The sequence below is a fragment of the Narcine bancroftii genome, chromosome 10 (assembly GCF_036971445.1).
Source record: "Narcine bancroftii isolate sNarBan1 chromosome 10, sNarBan1.hap1, whole genome shotgun sequence".
NCBI lineage: Eukaryota > Metazoa > Chordata > Chondrichthyes > Torpediniformes > Narcinidae > Narcine > Narcine bancroftii.
In genome coordinates this window covers 98,389,749-98,412,887 of record NC_091478.1, presented here as the reverse complement: position 1 = coordinate 98,412,887, position 23,139 = coordinate 98,389,749, and the positions used below count along the sequence as shown (strand labels likewise).

The 23,139-nt window shown below is 41.1% G+C and overlaps 1 protein-coding gene across 1 annotated transcript in view; it reads right to left on the bottom strand.

Annotated features, from left to right (window-relative positions):
* Positions 1 to 7,860: 7,860 nt before the first annotated feature.
* The window catches only part of LOC138745028 (cadherin-8-like), a 190,918-nt gene continuing 175,639 nt past the window's right edge, over positions 7,861 to 23,139 (bottom strand). Inside the window, exons 10-11 of the mRNA XM_069902069.1 lie at positions 12,940 to 13,191; positions 7,861 to 9,607 (exon numbers count right to left, since the gene is read on the bottom strand). Coding sequence (XP_069758170.1) covers positions 9,114 to 9,607; positions 12,940 to 13,191 — 746 coding nt within the window. The 3' untranslated portion in view covers positions 7,861 to 9,113. The remainder of the gene's footprint in view (positions 9,608 to 12,939; positions 13,192 to 23,139) is intronic.

The window sequence follows — 23,139 nt, the reverse complement described above, 5'->3', positions numbered from 1 at the left end:
GCTCTTGAGCTCAATCCCCTGACAATCCTACAGTTGCATAATTCCAGTGCAGTTTAAATGGGAAAAAATGTTTAGATTTCTCTAATAATTTATAAGATTTAAAACACAAGATTTATTACCTGTGCTGCAAATCGTGACATTTTACCTTTTACCTTAGTAATTCCTGCATTTGCTGAGATTATGACCCTCAGCTATTCAAACAAGCATCTGAATAAGAAATAGAGGAAAAAATCTTGACTCATGAATCGGGGACTACATCACACTGTGAACTGAGGGATTTTAGAATTGAGAATGAGCCTTGATTTATAATTACACAAAATGTGAGATCTTGCATGAAGAAGAAATTTACCTCTTTGGCAAGAACATCGCTGACATTTGAACAAAAGGAAGTTCAGGCTTTGTTGGAAAGAAATGCGCACTGAGCTCTTGCTGTGAAAGTTGGGGGTGAGACTCCTCAAAGACAGGATTAACAAAGCTAGTTAAAGAACACAAAGCCATAGCAATGAGAAGGAAAAACAAGGACAGACAGGAAAGAATAAGGGAGCACGCTGGCAAAGCTCAACTTTGGATCAAATTGTTCTCCAACATGTCAAAATCATGACACAACGAGGTGCGAAAGAAAAGAGTAAATTATAGGTTGGAGTGAAGGATTCAGTCTCTCAATTAATACAGATCTCAAAGTGGTGTCAATGTTGAGATTGAATATTAAAGGTGGTGATAATGAATGGATCCAAGAACATCATGCACGAGGAGGTTCAGCCCCTCGTACTTCCATTGATGCTTTTTTTCTCTTTTTAACAATGTTGTGGCCAAGGGCAACTTCCCTTGACTTATCGCGAACTAAAGTGGAGAAGTTGGCAGTGGTCTGCCCTTTGAACTTATTTTGAGAAGGTTGTGCAGCAAGTCTCAGAATGTAGGGAGGATCAGCAATATTTTGACATTGTGTTTATCGTCACGTGTAGGGATACAGTGAAAATGTCTTCTTTACATCACACTCTGATGCCATTTTGGATCCATACAGACAGGTCGTAGAGAGGGTGGCGCAATTTGTGTAGCAGTTAGCGGAATGCTGTTGTAGCGCCAGCGATCGGGTCTGGGGTTAGAATCTCACGCTGTCTGTAAGGAGTTTGAAATGTTCTCCTCATGTCTGTGTGGGTTTTCCCCAGGGGGCCCCAGTTTCCTCCCACCCTTCAAAACGAACAGGGGGTTGTAGGTCAATTGGGTTTTAATTGGGCGGCATGGGCTCATGAGCTGAAAGAACCTGTTACAGTATATCTAAATTAAAAATTAAAATTAAAACCTGTGGGTTGCACAGATAGTTTAGTGGTTAACAGAACACTATTACAGCCCACCTCACTGACAAAAGGCAAAGGAGGAAAAACCCAACACCCAACCCCAACCAACCAATTTTCCCCTGCAACCGCTGCAATCGTGTCTGCCTGTCCCGCATCGGACTTGTCAGCCACAAACGAGCCTGCAGCTGACGTGGACTTTTTACCCCCTCCATAAATCTTCGTCCGCGAAGCCAAGCCAAAGAAGAATTACAGCTCCAGAGTCCTGGGTTCGAATCTGGTTCTGTCTGGATGGAGTTTATACATTCCAGCCAAGTCCTACCTGGGGTTTTTCCAGCTTTCTCCCACCCTTCAAAAAACATATGGGTTTATTTGGTGGCTTCGGTCTCAAGGGCATTCTTACACGTGGTAAATAATTATAAAAACAATAGCAAGATCAATGATGACAGTGAACATATTTATCTTTATCTTCAGCATTATTAACAGTAACATTAACAAGCAAATCGCATTCAGAATTGAAATAAAAATTAACAGCAGGTTCCCATTGGGAACCTGGCATGACCATCACTTCATCACGGTCCTAGAATTGGTCTGGCCTGGTCCAGTCTTCTCTTTCCTGTCACTCCAGTCACAATCCCAAAACTGTCCCGGTCCATCCAGTCCCTTCACTCTGTCACTTCGGTCACAATGCCAGGGCTGTCCTGGTCCGATCCCCTGTCTCCCTATTGCTCTAAACTATCCCAGTCTGGTCCTATCTCTCTCTCTTTCATTCTGGTCCCAGAACTGTCCTGGTCTAGTCCCCTCTCTCCCTGACATTGGTCACTGTTTTATCTTAAGGAAATGTAAGCGATGATGGGAACCTGCAAGACTCAAATTGGGGTTTATCAAAGGCAAGATTTCAAACGTTGGCAGATCATAGAATCATATTGGATATTCAGCCACCATCCATTGTATTTATCATTCCACTAAATGACTGCATTTGGTGTTCCCAGTGTGGCCTCCTTTACATCAGTGAGAACATCCGCACATTGGGTGACCACTTCACCGAACACCACAAACAGGGTACGGATGTTTGGCCCAACTACAGCTTCCTGACACCAACTATTTCAACTCTCCCAACCATTCCTACAATGTTATGTCTGTCCTCGGTCTCATCCATTGTCAAGTAAGGCTAAAGGTAAACATGAGGATCATCACACCATATTCTTCCTGGACAGCTTTAAACCTAAACTTTCTTTTCAATTTTTGGTCCCCCACACCGCCAGCTGGGTCTACTGCATCCATCTCTTTTTTTTAAATTATACTTTTGTACTTACCTTAATATTTCCTCTCTTAAACATTTTTTCCCTCCTCCTGCCTTTCCTGGTGGCCTCTCACTCCACTTACCCCTCTCTTCTCACACCTGTCCTCTATTCTACCATCTCTAGATCGCTCCTGCATATAAAAAAACAAAGGTAAATCTTAGTCCACTCTCACTGATGTAGTGACATGTCTGTCCTTAGCCTCATCCACTATTGCGCTGAGGGTGAATCTAAACTTGAGGAACATATTCCTCTTTGACAGCCTTAAACCTTATTAAATGAATATTTTTTTTAACTAATTTTAAGCAGAGACCACCCACATCCGATTCCACAGCTTCCATTTCTTCTTTCCCTATTCTTGTGTTTATTTTCTCTCCCTCTCCTTCTCATTGTCACTCTTCTTTTCCCACCTTTCTTCCTCACGGTTTCTCCGATCTACATGATCTCTCGATCTCCCCACCTTCTATCCTCCAGCCCATGGGTGGCACAGGTAGTATAGCTCGTTAGCGCAACGCTGATCCAGCGCCAGCGATTGGGACCCGTGTATGAATCCTCTGCTGTCTGTAAGGAGTTTGGGCGTTCTCCCCGTTTCTGTGTGGGTTTTCCGCTGGGGCTTCAGTTTCCTTCCATCCTTCATAATGTACTGGCAGTTGTCATTCAATTGAGTGTATTTGGGCGGCATGGACTCATAGGCTGGAAGGGCCTGTTACTGCGCTGTTACTGGGTCCCTCCCCCAGCCTCTTGCCCTCTTTAAATGCATAATTTCATTTTATCTTAGTCTTGATAAAGAGTCTGGACCTGAAACTGTGACTGACCATTTCTACCCTGACTGACCCACTGAGTTCCTCAGTTGCTCTTATTTTGCTCAAGATTCCATTATCTGCATCTTTTGTGTTTCTCTGATCAATCTTTGCTCACATTTGGTCAGTTATCAAGAAAGATCAAAGGCCAGTCGATGAAGTGGGGATACAGATCTGTCTTGATTTCGTTGTAAAGGAATAAGTTAGGTCAGTGGTGTGGAACCTGATGAAGGACTATTTCCCACTCTTCAAGACTTAATAGGAGACCACATAGTGAGAAACATTTTTTAATGTGCTATCCAGGCAAGTCAACTCATCCTTGGATTAATTGGATTAAATTGCAAATTAAACAAGTATAGAGGCACAATAGAACACTACAGCACAGAAAGAGGCCCCTCAGTCCATCTAGTCCATGCCATTCTATTTAATCCACTGAACCCTATTGACTACAGCCCTCCATACCCTCCCATCCATATACCTATCCAATCTTCTCTTAAATGTCAAAATCGAACCCACATTCACCACCTCCACCGCCAGATCATTCCATCCTCTCCGAACCCTTTGAGTTAATCATTTTGCGTTTTACCCTTAACCCATGTCCATTAGCTCTTGTCTCACCGAACCTCAGAGGAAAATGTTCGCTTGCATTCACTCTATCTATAGCCCTCATAATTTTGTATATTTCCATCAAATCTCCCTTCATTCTCCCACATTCCAGGGGATAAAGTCTTAACATTTCAACCTTTCCTTATATCTAAGCTTTTAAAAACCACAACATCCTTGTAAATTTTCTCGACACTCTTTCAATCTTACTGAAATCTTTCCTGTAGATGGGTGAACAAAACTACACATAATGCAATATAGTGTTACAGAGAAAAACTTCAGCAAAAACAGCCTAATTTTATTAATGAGAGGGTCATGCCATGTGGTGGAGCTCTTCTCGAATAACTTGTTGGGTTCCAGAGAAATGAGATGGATGGTGAATTGCATTGAATCAAAGTTGCCTTGGTGGAGATGAAGCTGGGATTTCAAAACCTGCCTCAGTAAAGATAGGAAGTAAAATGAAACAATTATAGTTTAGAACTCAGCACCTGCCTTAGATTTCATAAATTGAAATACAAGGATTTGACTCAAAAAGGGGATCTGAGGGGCAACTTTTTGCACATAGAATATAAGAACGAGCTGCCAGAGGAAGTGGTAGGGGTGGGGATAATTACAATGCTTAGAAGACATTTGAACATGGATAGGGAAGCTTTGGAGGGATTGATCTCATAGAAAAAATGGTTGGCATGTGTGAGTTGGGCCAAAAGACCTTTATTCTATGCTCTATAATGAATGTTGTCAAACTTCTTTTTATTCATTTTTGGGATAGTGGCATTTGTGCATTTCCAACTGCCTTTGAGAAAGGGATGGCGAGCCTCTTACATGAACCCCTTGTGATGGTAGGGAGGGAGGGAGGTTAAGGATTTGGATCCAGCAGTAATGACGGTACAGCAAAATATTTAACAGACAGAATGATGCGTGATTTGCATGAGAATGCTTCAGTGGTGGTGTTTCCATAAACCTCCTGCTCTTATTCTTTGTGGGTCTGGGGAGATAAACATGGTAAGTTTAACCATGGTGTAGTGCATATTGGAAGAGATATTCACTTCCTGTTTCTCTTTCTCTATAATTGTTCAAATTTCAAGTTAAATTTGTTCAGTACTTTTTTTGAATGCCCATATTGATTCTGCTTCCATCAGATTTCAAGTAAGTGCCTTCCAAACTGCTCACTGCAGAGAAAACTCAACTGAAATATTCTAATTGGTGTAATTTTAACATTGTAAACTTGTTTACTGCATACGAGCATCAATCAGAAAGCCAGAGCTTTCCGATTTTCGCTTCCTGGAAAATTGATGTGGATAAAATGGCTATAATGACAATAATTTTCCAGTTCAGTAAAAGACAAATGGAATTTATGATCTCAAATCTTGTGGTCAATAATGTCCTGCAGTAATATGTGTGTGAGTTTATATGGATAGAAGCTGTCATAAATTCTTTTCACCCATATCATCTTATTTTGTGATTATTAATAGTAATGTTTCACTGCAATTGGTTAGATAGATGGTTGGAAAAGACAACTCATTCCAGCTTTGCTGGTTGCAGTTAAAGTCAACCCAAAGATAGAGGAAGGAATGAATATGAAGATTTTGCAGTACAAAGCAATGAAGGCTGACAAACAATAGAAGAGAATTGAAAAACATTTAGAGTGAATGCATGAATGAAATAGACTCAAACACTTGAATGAATCTGTTGTGACATATAAAAAGGATGTTTTATTTTGTGATTGGAAATCTGCATTAAAAACTGAATCTGAAACTGGCTTAATGATTTGTGTGTTGGCAAGAACATGTTGTAACTTGGAAATTAAAGGTTGTTACCGTAATGTAGGTTAAATCTATCTGATGGAAGGCTTTTCTCATCACATTTATTGCTGTGCTTATATTGATTTAAATTCTCTTTCTATGTGTTGAGTATCAGTCAACTTTACTGTGATCACATGATTTGAAATGTATAATGGTGTGAATCATGGTGTTAGACAATTGGTTAACAGCGATATTACATGAACCCAATGACTGACTTAAAGTATATTTATCAGGGTAATGGAAGAAATGCATTGCTCAATTTGTGCGCAATAAGTTCTCATAAATAGAGCTGTGATCATAATGTTGGTCAAAGAGTGAATCTTTGCCAAAGGAAATAACCCTTCATTTTTGAAATCGCCTCATGGAATCTTTTACATCCCCCTGAGAGGGCAAAGAGAATTTGAATTCTTATCTTCAAAAACGCCCCAATTTCTCAGAAAGAAATTCCAAAAAATGCTGTTGGTCAGTCTTTGTGGAAGGAGAAGCAGACTGTAATTGACAGATGCTGCTGGACTTCTAAAGAATCCAGAATGATTTAATTTTATTTCAGTTTCTAGCATCTGCTGAATTTTTTTAAAATTAAATCAACATTGAGCACCTCTTTAATTCAGCACTGGGAGTGCCAGTGTGTCAGAGTTGATGCATCCTATCTGAAGACAGGTAGATGCAACATACCTGGGCTGTTGGTGGGACATTTAATACTTGAAGAGTAGCGGAGTATCTGCAGAGGAGGAATTGTTTTGTAAGAGATCTTGGTCAAAAAATTAACATCCAATATATATTTGTGCATGTATGTCTGTCTGTCTGTCTGTCCTCCATGCAAAACAATATGGAGCACTCTTGAAATGTCCAATAGGGGTAACATTTGATGCTGAATGTCATGACCACATTGAATTGAACTTTTAAGGTCATATGAAGTTCAAAAGTGTTTTTTGACCAGCTTACACTGACTTGCATTACTGATTATTATACAAGTATTTACTAGCACTGACGTACATTACTGTTTACTATAATTGTGGTAACATTTGAGGTTGAATGTCATGACCACATTGAATTTGACCTTTAAGGTCAATTAGTGACAGCGCTGTGCGTCAATGTGCATTCAGAATAAAAACAAATGGCCAAACCAAGTACAATATGGACCCAAAAAAGCACAGCAACATTGGGAAGAAGCTCTTCACAAACCTGTAGCGTTAGGCAAAGGGGAAAGCAAGGGTCAGCAGAGGAACATCAGTCTCACCTCACTGTTGATGCTTCCAGGCAAGCAAGGAGCAGGCAGCAGGAAACAGGACACAGTGATATGTCCGTCTCAGTGCTCAGGCCTCCAGATAGGCAAGGGGCAGGCAGTGGGAAAATGAACAGCAACATCACACTCTGCTTAGGGCTCAGGCCTCCAGACAAACAAGGAGCAGGCAGCAGGAAACTGAGGAACAACGCCAATCCCGCCTCAGTGCTGATGCCACCAGGCATTCCATGAGCAAACAAGAATCTGCTGAGGAAGAACAAGCAAGACTCCAAGCAATGCAAACAAAAGCCACCAGCCGAAGGGCAGCACCATTTTCTGTTAGAAAGAATATAAATGTTGTGTTTGGAAAAAAATATATATTATACAAAATTACCATGAAGTTTTTAGGGTATTTTGTTTCAACAACGGAGTGTTTTATTTCCAGGGCAGTGTCGGGTATCCTACTAGTTTAATATAAACCTGAAACTTCCTCAGGAACCAGTCAGAGGTAAACTTGCACTGGGTTGAATGATTTCCTTATTCATTTGTAAAAATTTCATCAAGAATGTACAAGTGCATTTCATCAGTACTTCAGGGGAACTCCATAAAAGGATGCCAGAAGCAGGTCTGAGGGAGTTTGAAGACATCAGAGATAGAAAATATACCTGGCTGGTTGATCCCCTTCTATTTCCAATCTGGTAAAGTGTCTGGAACCTGTGAGTCATCCAATGCTATGTGTTCCAAACAGCCAAAGGCATTTATCAGCAACATAAATGGAGACATAACCTGCAATATTTATAAAAATATATTTCACAAAGTAGGAAACAATACAGGGGTTCCTCTGATGTACAATACATGGCGTAAAATAATTGAAACATACAAGTAAATAGCATTAAAGCAACGTATAAAATTAATAAGGGCTCCTTTTTGTGTGCGTAAGACTATTGTAATATACAATATCTACTCTGAACTGTAGTATTTCCCATTAAAGATTGGCAATGCACATAGCTTTTAGTGGTGTTATTCTATTGTGTGTGCCAGAGCTATTGTGCATGGCCAATGTTCATATTCCATAAAGAAAAATGCCACAAAAATTAGCAGGAAGTCTATAGATATATACAGTATACATAACATAAAAACATTTTTTAAACCATTTTTGTTTTTTCTAAGTTCAAATTACACAGTGAAGCACAATAAGCACATTTTTAACACTGGTAATGAGTGTGTATCTAATTAAGTATTTGCATGATCTCAGTTCCATTCCAGTTCTTGTACTTACTCACTGGGAATAGTCAACAGGCCTGTCCACACAGGTGCTGTACAATTCCAGAATGGTTATTGCCGTGTGCTCCAAATTGTCATTTAGGTACTTTTCTTATAATTAAACCACCTTTTATTATAACTGTCCCTAAAATTATTTGATTTGTTTTGTTGAAACCCCATTCTTCACCGCCAACACCCACCATCCACTTTCAGATCGCTCTTTTGACTGGAATGGAGTCAGATCACTGAGCCTATTATGAAGTCTAAGGGCACTCTGTAGGAGTACACCACGTCTACTTGTGTGACCACCACTCACAGGGAAACACTCGATTACACCTCAGCTAATATTACTGTAGGGGGGAGGAGCTGGAATTGGTTTCAAAGCTTTACAATGTCTCTTCACAGCTTTCCCCTTCACTTCCTTTGGTTACTTTCATCAGTTCCACGACGAGGACATTGCTATTGCTTCACTTTGGCTTGGCAAGATCTTGGTCTGCAATTGGAGAAAAGCCATGGCCTGAGGAACCATGTAGGAAGCACGGTAAGATCCCAAAGTTTCCACCAGTTGTACGATGGTCTATACAAGAACTAGGAAACCAAATCCTCCCCAAACAATCCACATAATCCACACTCCACAAGAGTTAAACACTCATACAATCTGCATTTTTTGGTTCAATATTACAATGAGCTGGACTTCAAAGATGATAAGAACTAATGTTGACTGCGTCTAAAAGGCTGGCCAGCTTATCCATTGTTAATAATTGGCAACTCTATAATTATACATCAGTGTCCATTTAAATTGGATGATTGTTCATTCCAAATTGGAGTCAAGTTTCTCTGTCACTCTCTCCAACTGTGTACATGTCCCCAAGTTTTTTAAACCGTGGACCCCACTCCTTGAGGTAGTCAAAGTTCTGCTCTGAATCTGTTGATGTTGTTTCTAAAGAGCTCAGCGAACCAGCTGTTGACCCTCTCCCCTCATAGCCGTAGATCTGGATAGAATCATAAGGAGGGGCTGTGGGGTCAACATCAGCATCGTGAAGCCTCACATTAATAAATTCATCCACGTCGACACCATTGGGGACAGGAGGGAGTCCTTGCCTGGGCACGTACTGCAAGTCAGGTTTGATGTCCTTCCTTGGGAGAAACCCATTGAAACCATCAGGGTTTTGTAAGGTGGCGATGTCAAAGGCTTCTGTGTCCTCCTCCCCACCTCCCTCATCGTCATAGCGAATAATGTTCTCTCTCACATCTTCATCATCTTTGATAATAAGAGGCTCATTCTTGTGCCTTCTTAATGTTACAAAGAGTACCACAATAACTGTAAACAAAACATATTATGCACAAATTAATCCTGGAATGTTCTCACTATCTACCTTCATATCCATTCTCCTTATCCCATTAGCCTTCACCTCTTTAGAGCCTTTTAGCAATGACCACAAGTTACTACCCACCCTTAATTTCTCTCTTGAAGATTCATGTTATCAAGGTAGCAAAACAAAACAAAAAAAGCTGGGAATACTGACCAGGTCAGGCAGCAACAGAGCATTTCCAGTAATTGCTATTTAATTTCACATTTGCCAATATGTACAAGTAAGTAGCTCACTTTGGTAAAGTTCTTGCAACCAAGTGTTTGCTGGGTCAGTTCACAAGTTAACCACAATGTTTTATGTCTGAAGGAACAGGAATCAAGTGACTTTTAAGGCCTTTTATATTTCAAATTGGCTCAATGTAATTGAATTTAATGCTCCCGTTGCTATGTTAGGATGGACTTCAGAAAGAATGATGGCCAACATCAAAGGTTCCTCATCACCCTTACCATGCTTTCTTCTCACTATACTTCAGGAAGGAGGTACAAAAGCCTTAATTCTGGCACCTCAAATTTCAAGAACACTATTTTTCCTGTCAACAGGCATCAGGCTCTTGAATATTCCTGTACTACTTTGGACCATCAACGATATCTCTGCACTTTTGTAAAATCACATTATTTCTGCGTGAACTGCAACTGTGAATATTTATCTATATTTTTTTTATTCATGTGTAGCTGCAGCAAACAAGAATGTCATTGCATCTGTACATTGTACATATATATATATATATATCTTTGGCTTGGCTTCGCGGACGAAGATTTATGGAGGGGGTAAAATATATATATATATATATATTACAAAACATTTTCATCATCATGTATGTCTGATCATTGCATTGGGTTTTTAGATTTCTAATCTTCTGGCATAACTATGTTACTACAATTGCCCAAGCTATTGAAGGTGAACAATATGGATCAGATTTTTGTGTAAATAGTCAGAACGGATTCTTGTTAGAATCATTATGCTAAAGACTTGCCTTAGCTCAAACTAAAACCCAGAAATTGACTAGCCATCGACGTGACGACTGTATCTCTAATATCATGGCATTGTCCAATGCTCTATGACTGCTACCATTTCAGCTCCACACAGACTATTCTCCCTGTGTCTCCAGTTTCTTTTCACATTCTAAAGACATACTGGGTTCAGTTTAATTGACTATATGGCCTCACTTGGAGGATTGTGAGCAGTTTTCAGCTCCTCATTTAAGAAAGATGTGCTGATGTTGGAGAGGGTTCAGAAGAAGGAGATGAGGATGATTCTGCAAATGAAAGGGTTATCACATGATGAGCTGTTGACAACTCAGCCTGTACTTGTTGGAGTTTAGATGAATGAGGGAAATCTTATTGAAACATTTTGAATGTTGAAAGGGGTGGACAGAGTAGATGTAGAAAGGTTTTCCCGCATGGAAGAGTCAAGGACAAGAGGGCACAACTTCAGGATTGAAGGGCATCCACTTAAAACAGAGATGCAAAGGAATTCTGCGGAATGTATTGCCACAGGTGGTTGTGGAGGTCGGGTCATTGGGTATATTTAAGGCAGAAATTGATAATTTCTTGATTAATCAGGGCATCAAACATGATGAGGAGAAAATTGATCCTCTCATGATTAAATGGCAAGGCAAATAGATGGGTTTAATTACCAATTTCTTCTCCTAGTTTTTATGGTCTCATTTGGGTACCACAGGCTTCTGGCCAGAAGGACATTGTTACCTTGCTGCACCTCTAAATTAAAAATAAATCAACTTCCAACAAATAATTGAGACTGTAACTGCTTTTCACTCTTGACTTAAACACATCACCTGAGGTCAGGTATCTCTGCCGAGCACAAGGGCAGGATTTGGAATTTGTGGATGTTGGTATCACAGAGTCAGAGATCTACTGTCTAACAATAGGCCCTTCTACCCAACTTGACCATGCAGACCAAATTACCTGTGTATGGCCCTTATCCCTTCAAACCCTCTCGATCTTTACCTTCCTAAATATATTTTAAACATTGTACCTGCCTCTTAACACTTTCTCTGGCAGCTTCTTCTGTAAACATGTGAAAATATTATCCCTCAGTTCACTTTTAAAATTTGACTTTGTCAACTATAATCTATGCCCTCTAATTTTAGACTCCCCACCAGCAAGTCATAACAGCTGATGGGAAAAAGAAACTGTGACCATTCACTTTATCAATATTCCTCATGATTTTATATTTCTCTATTAGGTCATCCCTCCAACCCCTGTTCTCCAGGAAAAAAAATCTCAACCTATTCAGGTTATCCAGCACTAGTGAAAATCCTTATGATATTTTTTTTCCCCCTTTCAAATGTCTTCAGTAAACACTACACACTGTGAGGGCAAGATCACCAGTACTTGAATCTTTGGAATTTAGGACATCTGAAAGCAGTTTCTGTTGATGAGGTGGATTTGAAGGTTAATGACCAATTTATTTACCGATGAGTTCAAGCGCATTTAATGAGATAAACAAGAAAGTCTGTAGATTCTGGGGTTGTGTGCTATGTACAAAGTTGCTGGAGAAACTCAGCAGGTCTCGTGGCAGCCACAGGAAATAAAAGGGAACAAATGCTTTGGGCCTCAGCCCTTTATCAGGGATCTGGGAGAGAAAAAAGCTCAATCCAGAAGCCTGAATAAAATGTTGGGGGTGAAGGAGAGGGGAGGAAGCAGGTGAACAGGTAAGTGGATGCAGGTCGGAGGATGGATGGGAAAGAAGCTGAGAAATGATAAGGGACAGAGGGGCTAAGAAGGGAACATCTCTGAGGAGATAAGACAGGAAGTGGTTGGGAAGCTGGAGGAAAGAAAACAGAGATGGGGAAAAGTGAGACACAAAGAGAAGATAATTAATGGAAATTGGAGGTTAATACTGATGGTGTCTGGTTGGAGTTGCTGAGATAGAAATATAAAGTATGATAAATATTGAGATAAACCTTCCTTGTGGCATGATTAATGTCAGTTAGAGTATTAAGGAGATCTTCCTTGTGTTTTATGAAATAAAGCCACAGGGCATTTCGTGTACACTGAGAGAGAATGTGGAAGTTCAGTTTGACATCGTGCATGAGAGGTGGCATTGCTAATCTACAGGAACACCGGAAAATAGGAGAAGTTCACTGTGCCCTTCAAGCCTGTCCCAGTCTTGAATGTGACCTTGTCTGATCTTTTGCTGGCCTCAGTAGTGCAGCAGTCTCACCCTTGTGTGACCAGCAGCAGCCCAGATAACACGAGGTGTGTAGATAAGAAAGCCACCACAGATGGTGGCCTCACTGTTGGAAGCTCCTACGTACCCAGGAGGAGGATAATGCAGGCCAAGATGGCGATGAGAGCCCCCATGCTGAGCCCAATGGGAAGGACAAATGCTTCCACGTTGCAAGACTGCACACTTCCATCAGCACTGCAGCCGCAGACACGGATGGTGAGGGTGTTAGTGCTGCTCATGGGTGGGGTCCCACTGTCCGAAATTATGAGAGGCAGAAAGTAAACATCCTGTTTCTGTCGGTTGAATCCACTGTGTCTTGCCAATATGCTTACTGAGTTATCTGGAGAAATAAAAATAAAGAAACTGTCAACTTGCAGCTTATAGAACATAGAGCAATACAGTAGAGAAACAGCCCCTTTGGTCCATCATGTCTGTGTTGACCATGATGCCACTTTAACTGTCCATACCCTTCACCCCCTTTCCTGTTTATGAGTCTAACTGCTTCTTAATCTTATTTGTCCTGTTGGTCCAGTGAGAAGGGTTCTTCTGTGAGGAGTCTAAAAGATTATCAACATTCATACTGTCATGTTAAGTCAAAAAAAATAGCACAATTATGGACCGCAGTATTATACTGAAAAAGGATCAATTAGTCCAAAGGACAGCATGAGAGCACTGCTGTGGGGTTAATTCAGGAGCCTGATAGTTGCAGGGAAGAAACAGTCTTTAAGCCTGTTGCATTTCTATTCATGAGTCCACTCCCCAATGGCAGGAAGGAGAGCATCTTATTCCTTTGATATTGCATTTACTTTTATCACCTCCCCTGGCAGCACGCTCTGGTGAGAATACTAGACGCATAAACATTTCCCCTCTCACCTTAAATCTATGTCCTCCAGCAGTTGAGATTGCTGAGCTGTAAAAAAGACAATCTATCCTAATTATGCCACAGACAATTATGCAAAATTCCAGATTACCCCTAGAGAAAACAATTCCAGTTTGTCCAACCTCTCCTTGTTGCTCCTGCCCTCTCATCCAGGCATCACCCTGGTGAACCTCTTTTGCATCCTTCCCATCATTCGTATGTTATGCTGAATTTGCATTATCATTACCAGTACAGGGTTTTTCCCCAGTCAGCTTGACGTCGAATCCAGCCTTCAATAAGAACAGACAAGCTTGACCTGAGACAAATGGTCTTTGGCAGCTTCCTGAACGAGAGAAGGCAGAGGTGTCTCAGACCAGTGGTCGAAGGCGAGGAGTAAGAGATTTAGAGAGAATCTTAGTGCTCTTTGTAAAATCATTACAATCAGGATCACACACCATGATGCAGAGGTTGAAGTGGAAGCTCACACATTAAGGAGCTCCTGAACAATCACTGGAATGAAAACCAATTGGACAAAGCATCGGTAAATGGGATTAATATGGAGGGTGAGCAGAGTCCTGGAGTCGCATAGCACAAAACAGGTCCTTTTGCCCCTCATCTGTACCCACTGTTGGCTTCTGGGTCAGTCCCATTTGGTCCATTTCTTAACTTTTTAAATTTTTTTTCAATACTTTTATTGAATTTTTCAGAAATAGTACATAAGCCATTAATCAAAGGAAATATATTAAAAGGAATATAAAGAAAAAAAAGTTATAGAGGAAAATTAAACTCAATATCATAACCGTCAAACAGAAAAACAAGTACGGTCCCTAACTTTCCAACCCCTTCCCCTCCATGTATCTGCCCAAATGTCTTTTGAACATTGACTTCTATGGCTTCCTCTGACATCTTGTTCCAGTTTAGAATGACCGTCTGTGGAAAAGTTTCTCCTAATAAATTGGCACATCATGCCAAGTCAGGACCTGATTTTACAACTCGATGACCCAATGAATTCAAACTCATAGGGGCTTAGGTCACTAATCTAAACTGTCATGTGAGGCCCAAATTACGGGGAAATAAATTCATACAACAAACATCTTTCAATTGTTTAGAGAAATAAAAACTCTGGAGGAACTCAGAATGTCCGGAACCATCCATGGAGGGAAAAGAAGTGCTGATGTTCTGGGTTGAAATCCTGCTCCAGGGTCAAGAAAGTAGAATGAAAATAAGCAGTATTAAAGACGGGGCAAAGAGTCGGGGTGGGGGTGAAGGGAGGACCGAGGAGCGGTGAAGGTTATGGACAGGTGAAGCCAGATGGAATTGGAGTTGTGAGTCAGTGAAAGGTGGAAGCAGACCAAAGGGTACAGATAGAGCGTTTTGTTCACTTCCTTATTTTCTTGGAACCCCAATCTCTGGAGTGACTCAGATGACAATTATATCACATACCTGATAGGTAAACTATGAGTTTTTGTTTTTAATATTTAAAAGCGATTGGAAATTGACCAGGTTAATGGCAAAGTCATTCAATAAAGTAATTATTTTATCTAGTTCAGCTTGCGCATAAACAGCACACAACTGAATAATTTGAAAAGGCTTTAAGATTATTTTTTCTTTAACTGGAATGGCATATGGCCCAGCGAGACTTCCAATATTTAAAGATGACCTTAAAGGGGACCTTAATCACCCATCCAATAAGTGTCAAAAGTCTGCATCAGTTTGTGGAATAAAACACAAAAGACAAGTGGAAAGTTTGTGGAATAACACACCATTACAATGAGGCCAATACTTTACTGGAGCATAGCTCCACCCAGTCATCATCATCTCTTCCAACCTCTTCCAACTTTCAATTACATCTCATTGACTCTTGATTCTTAGAACATAGACTATATCATTCCTTTTGGCACATGATGTCTATATAGAGTGTAGACCATGATTCAAATTAACTGAATCTCATCTGCCTGCACATGAGTCTATTCCCCCATTTCCCTACCTGTCTGAATGCCTCTCAAATGTCACTATTGTACCTGTGTCCAGCAAAAGCCCTGGAAGAATATTCCAGGCACCCACCGCACTCTGTGTAAAAAAATACTTGCCTTGGAAATGACCTATGAACTTCTCATTTCTTGCTTTAAAAAAAACTTTTATACTGTAATGCGCGTCAAAAGAACGAGACTTGTTGATCCAAACCAAGGCTTTTATTAACTAAAAGACTGGAGCAAATCACAAGTAGGTTGACCAGTCCAGAATGACCTGGTCTGGCTAGGAGCAATCCTTTAAGGCCTGCCAGTAGGTGTGGCTACACTCTCAGCCAATCACAGTCATCCTGCACTACCATCTGTACATATGTACAGACACATTGGTGATAGAATCTGTACTTATCATATATACCATCTACTCCATTATCTCTCCATGAAGGGAAAGATTCACTCTGACATACCTTCAAATTATGAAGGAATTTATTTTATAAAAGTCTTGATCTCTGGGGGTTGAACTATTTAACAACCACAAAGAGTTTCCCCGAGTCGAACCTCATCGATATGTTTTGCAGCTTTTAATCTGCAACCTTGAAGCCTCATTTGTGCTCAGAAAACATCCTTAACTCTTATTCATCTCCTAAATGCTTGATATCCAGTCATCTGTGTTGCTCACCTTTGTTTGCTCTCAAGGGCAATTAGTGAGAAGAAACAGACAGGTCTTACATCTTATTGATTTGTGTTGGACACAAGCCTTCTTCCTAAAGACTCGAGGATGATGATGTGCTGAGATGGTTAGAAGGTGAAAATCTCTGCCAGAAGGACCAGTTGTGATGAAAAGCAAAGATTAAAGAGAAAGCTATATAAATATATGGACAATACTCTCACAAGCTCAGTACATAACACACCATGGCATGGAAGCCTGCATTCTAATGAAAATATATAGATATTTAATGGTTCTCATGGAATCGGCGAGCTAAAGGCTTTTTCCTATGCTGTATAGGTGGACAATGGTGTGAAGCAAGGCTGCGTTCTGACACCAACCCTCTTTTCAATCTTCTTCAGCATGATGCTGAAACAACCCATGAAAGACCTCAACAATGAAGACGCTGTTTACATCCGGTACTGCACGGATGGCAGTCTCTTCAATCTGAGGCGCCTGCAAGCTCACACCAAGACACAAGAGCAACTTGTCCGTGAACTATTCTTTGCAGACGATGCCGCTTTAGTTGCCCATTCAGAGCCAGCTCTTCAGCGCTTGACGTCCTGTTTTGCGGAAACTGCCAAAATGTTTGGCCTGGAAGTCAGCCTGAAGAAAACTGAGGTCCTCCATCAGCCAGCTCCCCACCATGACCACCAGCCCCCCCACATCTCCATCGGGCACACAAAACTCAAAACGGTCAACCAGTTTACCTATCTCGGCTGCACCATTTCATTGGATGCAAGGGTCGACAACGAGATAGACAACAGACTCGCCAAGGCAAATAGCGCCTTTGGAAGACTACACAAAAGAATCTGGAAAAACAACCAACTGAAACACCTCACAAAGATTAGCGTATACAGAGCCGTTGTCATACCCACACTCCTGTTCAGCTCCGAATCATGGGTCCTCTACCGACATCACCTACGGCTCCTAGAACGCTTCCACCAGCGTTGTCTCCGCTCCATCCTCAACATTCATTGGAGCGACTTCATCCTAACATCGAAGTACTCGAGATGGCAGAGGCCGACAGCATCGAATCCACGCTGCTGAAGATCCAACTGCGCTGGGTAGGTCACGTTTCCAGAATGGAGGACCATCGCCTTCCCAAGATCGTGTTATATGGCTACCGTGACAGAGGTGCACCAAAGAAGAGGTACAAGGACTGCCTAAAGAAATCTCTTGGTGCCTGCCACATTGACCACCGCCAGTGGGCTGATATCGCCTCAAACCGTGCATCTTGGTGCCTCACAGTTCGGTGGGCAGCAACCTCCTTTGAAGAAGGCCGCAGAGCCCACTTCACTGACAAATGACAAAGGAGGAAAAACCCAACACCCAACCCCAACCAACCAATTTTCCCCTGCAACCATTGCAACCGTGTCTGCCTGTCCCGCTTCGGACTTGTCAGCCACAAACGAGCCTGCAGCTGACGTGGACATTTACCCCTCCATAAATCTTCGTCCGCGAAGCCAAGCCAAAGAAAGAGATAGGTGTAAAAGAATTGGGATGGTCTGATGAAGGTGTATAAGTCATTGGTGAGGCCAAATTTGGAGTACTGTGTGCATTTTGGATCATCTAACTACAGGAAGGATGTCACAAAAGTACTGGGAGAACTCAGCAGATCTTATTTATAGGAGATAAAGGCTTATAACGTTTAGCCCTTCCTCAAGGTTCTATCTTTACCTCCAATAGATGCTGCAAGACCTGCTGAGTTCCTTCAGGATTTATTGTGTTTTCACCACAATCGCAGCATCTGCAGACTTTTGTGTTTCACTGAAGGATGGATATCAATAAGTTTAAAAGAATGCAGCGGAGGTTTTAAAGGATTTTGCCAGGACATAAAGAACTGAGGGAAAAGTTAAACAGGTTAGGATTTTCTTCCCTGAAGTGAAGAAGAATGAATGAGGAACAAATACAAAATGTAACTAATGTGGTGTATCATTGATAATGATATTGACAATTCTTGGAGTTTGTGTGGGAAAACTATAAATAAAATATTCCAAAAAAATGAGTCTGATAACAGCATGAAAAAAACTCTCTTTAATTTTGGAGGTTTGTATTTTCAAGCTTGTGTATCTTCTGCCTGACTGGAGTGGTGGAGAAGAGAGTGTAACTGGAGTGGGGTAGGTCCTTTAATGTGTGTCAGCTGCTTTCCTGTGACAGTGAGATATTGATGGTGGCAGTGGAGCAGAGGTTTGATTGCTTGATTGCCTGAGCTGCAGTTTCTAGTGGTCTTAGCTGGCACAGTTCCCATCACATGCTCTGGTTTTTTTTATATAATTCCAGATTCCAGCAACTGCAGTCTCTTTTGTCCTTATATTTTGGTGTAATGGCAGCTAATAGGTTTGATGGAGAAAAAGTATTTCAACTATATAGTGAAACTAAGAGCAGGGAAATATTATCTGGCAGTTGGAGAGAGGACAATAAGATGAATGTTGGAAAAAAATGTTTTCTGAAGGCTAATGGTGAAAATTTGCATCTGTCATTTCCAAATGGCAATAGTCATGGGCCATCAGAGGTTGACACGAAGGAGAAACAAAAGCTGTAGATGGTGGAATTTTGAGCAGACGAATAATTGCTCAAAGAACTCAGACAACATCCAAGGCCAGTCAACATTTTGGGCTGAGGCCCTTTATCAAGACTAAGATACGTGATCTAAAGGGGGAAAAGAACTGGAGAGGGGCTCAGAGATGATCAGAATTCAGGACGGAAGGTGTGGGGAGGTGGAGAGTAAGGTAGAGGGAGATGGGGTAAGAACGGTTAGAAAGAGAGAGAAAATAACCGGCACAGTTAGCAGCGAGAGTAGCAAAATGCTGTTACAGCACCAGCGACCCAGGTCCAAATTCCAACGCTGTCTACAAGGAGTTTATATGTTCTCCCCGTCTCTGCATGGGTTTCCACTGGGTGCTCCAGTTTCCTCCCACTGTTCTAAAGCATGCGGGGTTGTAGGTCAATTGGATATAATTAGGCAGTACAGGCTTGTGGGCCATAAGGGCCTATTAACAAGCTGTATGTCTAAATTTAAATTTAAATCTTAAAAAAAACAGCTGTTTCTCAAGAAGAGAGGAAAACAGTGGAATCAGATAGGGGTGGGTAGATACTTAAAATTAGAAAATGTAATCTTCATGCCATTAGGTTTAAGGATGTCCAGGAGCAATATGATGTGTTGTTCATCATGTTTATGTTTAGACTCCCCATAGCAATGGTTGAGGTCGAGGACAGACATGTCACCATGGGAATGGGTTTGGGAGCTAAAATGAGTAGCTGCAGGGAGTTTAAATTTATATGCTCAAAATGACCGCTTCAACACACCTATTGGAACACGACCTTCAACACACTTATCGGAACACTATCTTCAACACACTTATTGGAACACTACCATCAACACACTTATTGTAACACTACCTTCAACACACTTATCGGAACACTACCTTCAACACACTTATTGGAACACGACCTTCAACACACCTATTGGAACACGACCTTCAACAAACTTATTGGAACACGACCTTCAACACACTTATCGGAACACGACCTTCAACACACTTATTGGAACACGACCTTCAACACACTTATCGGAACACGACCTTCAACACACTTATCGGAACACGACCTTCAACACACTTATCGGAACACGACCTTCAACACACTTATCGGAACACGACCTTCAACACACTTATCGGAACACGACCTTCAACACACTTATCGGAACACGACCTTCAACACACTTATCGGAACACGACCTTCAACACACTTATCGGAACACGACCTTCAACACACTTATCGGAACACGACCTTCAACACACTTATCGGAACACGACCTTCAACACACTTATCGGAACACGACCTTCAACACACTTATCGGAACACGACCTTCAACACACTTATCGGAACACGACCTTCAACACACTTATCGGAACACGACCTTCAACACACTTATCGGAACACGACCTTCAACACACTTATCGGAACACGACCTTCAACACACTTATCGGAACACGACCTTCAACACACTTATCGGAACACGACCTTCAACACACTTATCGGAACACGACCTTCAACACACTTATCGGAACACGACCTTCAACACACTTATCGGAACACGACCTTCAACACACTTATCGGAACACGACCTTCAACACACTTATCGGAACACGACCTTCAACACACTTATCGGAACACGACCTTCAACACACTTATTGGAACACGACCTTCAACACACTTATTGGAACACGACCTTCAACACACTTATTGGAACACGACCTTCAACACACTTATTGGAACACGACCTTCAACACACTTATTGGAACACGACCTTCAACACACTTATTGGAACACGACCTTCAACACACTTATTGGAACACGACCTTCAACACACTTATTGGAACACGACCTTCAACACACTTATTGGAACACGACCTTCAACACACTTATTGGAACACAACACTACCTTCAACACACTTATTGGAACAAGACCTTCAACACACTTATCGGAACACTACCTTCAACACTGTTGTTTATTCTGTTTTTTCTAATTTGTTACTTTTACATGACCTGCTGACTGAGTTGACTTGCCTTGACAACATACCAAAATTAGGTTTTTCTCTGTTTTTTGAAACGCGTGACAGTTCCATCCCAATGCAGGGTCTCAACCCAAAACAGCTGCTTCCACAAATGCTGCTTGACCTGCTCAAATCATCCCTTCTAATCTCTACCCTTTGAAATTCCAGGGGTTAGAAACTTTATTTTTGTGGGATCTTTTTGTGCTTTCTGTTTAAGCTCACTATACTATTCATCATGAGGGAGTATGCCATTCAGTCCACCACATCCATGCTGACCGGGGGTATATATTTGCATTAATCACATCTCCTAACATTTGACCTATAGCCTTCTATATCTGGGCAATTCATGTACTTGTTTAGATGCTTCGTAAATGTTGACAGTGACGCTGTGTCTTCCACTTTTTCAGGTAGTGTATTCCAAGTCCTCATTGTTTTCCGGAGAAAAAGATCCCTGTTAGACCCCCTCTTGCTTTTATCCTCAATCCGCATCAGCTAATTTTATGTAGGGGACAATATGGTCCTCTTAATGTTCTAAACATGGTCTAAGCAAAGCTTTGTACAGTTGAAGCATAATCTCTACCCTTAAGTAGATGCAATGTGAAGAACAACATTCCATTATAAGAACGAAAAAGGCTGGAAACACTCACCAAGTCAGGCAGCCTCCATGGAGAAAGGAAAAAAATGATCAGGTCAACGATTCTTCATTGGACAGTCTGTCATTTGCTTAAAGGGTCTTTGACCTAAAACTTTAAACTCTGCTTCTCTCTTCACAAACACTCCCTGACCTGCTGAGTGTTTCTGGCAGATTTGGTTTAAATTTCACTTTTCCAATATCCATGATCCAACATTCAATGAGCCCATATGATGCTCTATGTGAACATAATACAATTATATGTGTTTCTAAACTGTATTGATCCCTCCAGTTTTTCATGGAGTTGTTGAATATAAGAGATGGCAGGCAATCTATATCCAACTGATAGTGTTGACAGCTGAATTTATTTGAAAGATTAACTGTAGGTTTATATAAATCTTAACCAGTGGCAAAACTGGTCTTTGATGATGAGACAAAAGAGGGTGCTAAGAAAGCAACAGTTCATTTTTTAAAAAAAATTATTCAATTGACTTTCAAAAAAAACCTTCTATCAATTAAATTGACCCCAGCCACCGGGTGAGAGATCTCCAAACTCTTCCCTCGTACCCTTGTCAAAGGTGAATCCTTTCACGTCAATGGCCTGCATTGTGTTAGATCTGCTTTCCATCAGGCATCCCATTTTCCCATTTTCCAGGAGAGATCACCCCTGCAAGTGGTAACGAGATCTAGAGGACATGGCTCTGAACTGTCCTGTTAGGCCTCAGACAGGTTGCTCCTCTCAAATGCCATTTCTACACTTCGGTCATCAGAGACATTTAGAAACAGTTTAATTTTGTTTAAATATTTTTTAAAATAATTATTTTGTTATAAAATAAAAGCAAATTAATTTGTTTTGAAGCTAAAATACTTATCTAGGTAAGGTATTGAAAATATCAATAATTAATATTGATTTTGTTTATAGAGTCATGATTGGTATAGCAGTTAGGGCAACACCTTTACCGCGCCAGTGATCAGGGCTGGACTGGGTTTCTCCAGGGGTTCTGGTTTCCTCCCATCCTTCAAAAACATACAGGGCTCTGTTAATGAGGCGTAAATTGGTCAGCATGGACTTGTAGGGCCGAATTGGCCTATTACAGTCCTGTATGTCTAATTTAAAAAAAAATGGTTGGTTATAGACAGAATGGACTTAGAGTTGCATGAATCTTCGACTCTCTGATGAAGAAGATTATATTTTAACGGAGGTCAATATGTGTCAATGCAGGTGTAAAGTGGAAGCCCAAAGCTTGATGCAGTTAGCATTCTCTGCTGGCCTGGAGTGAGCAGTTATCTCTGATACCCAGCATCCAAAATGAGCAGATGTAGATACATAGGGGCTCCTTCAGGAGCCACTGCCACTGAATCCAATCTTAATCCTTCCAAACATCACTCCCGATCATCATCACTCCATGGCATCAAATTCACCCGATCTGGCCTATATCATTTACTCCATCTGATGCACTCCATCATATCACCAAATCATTCATTCCTGTGGTGAGGTGAGGATAATGGTGCACAATCCTTCCACTTTGCTTTCCTGGTTTATGATTTCATGAAGAAGTGAATAAA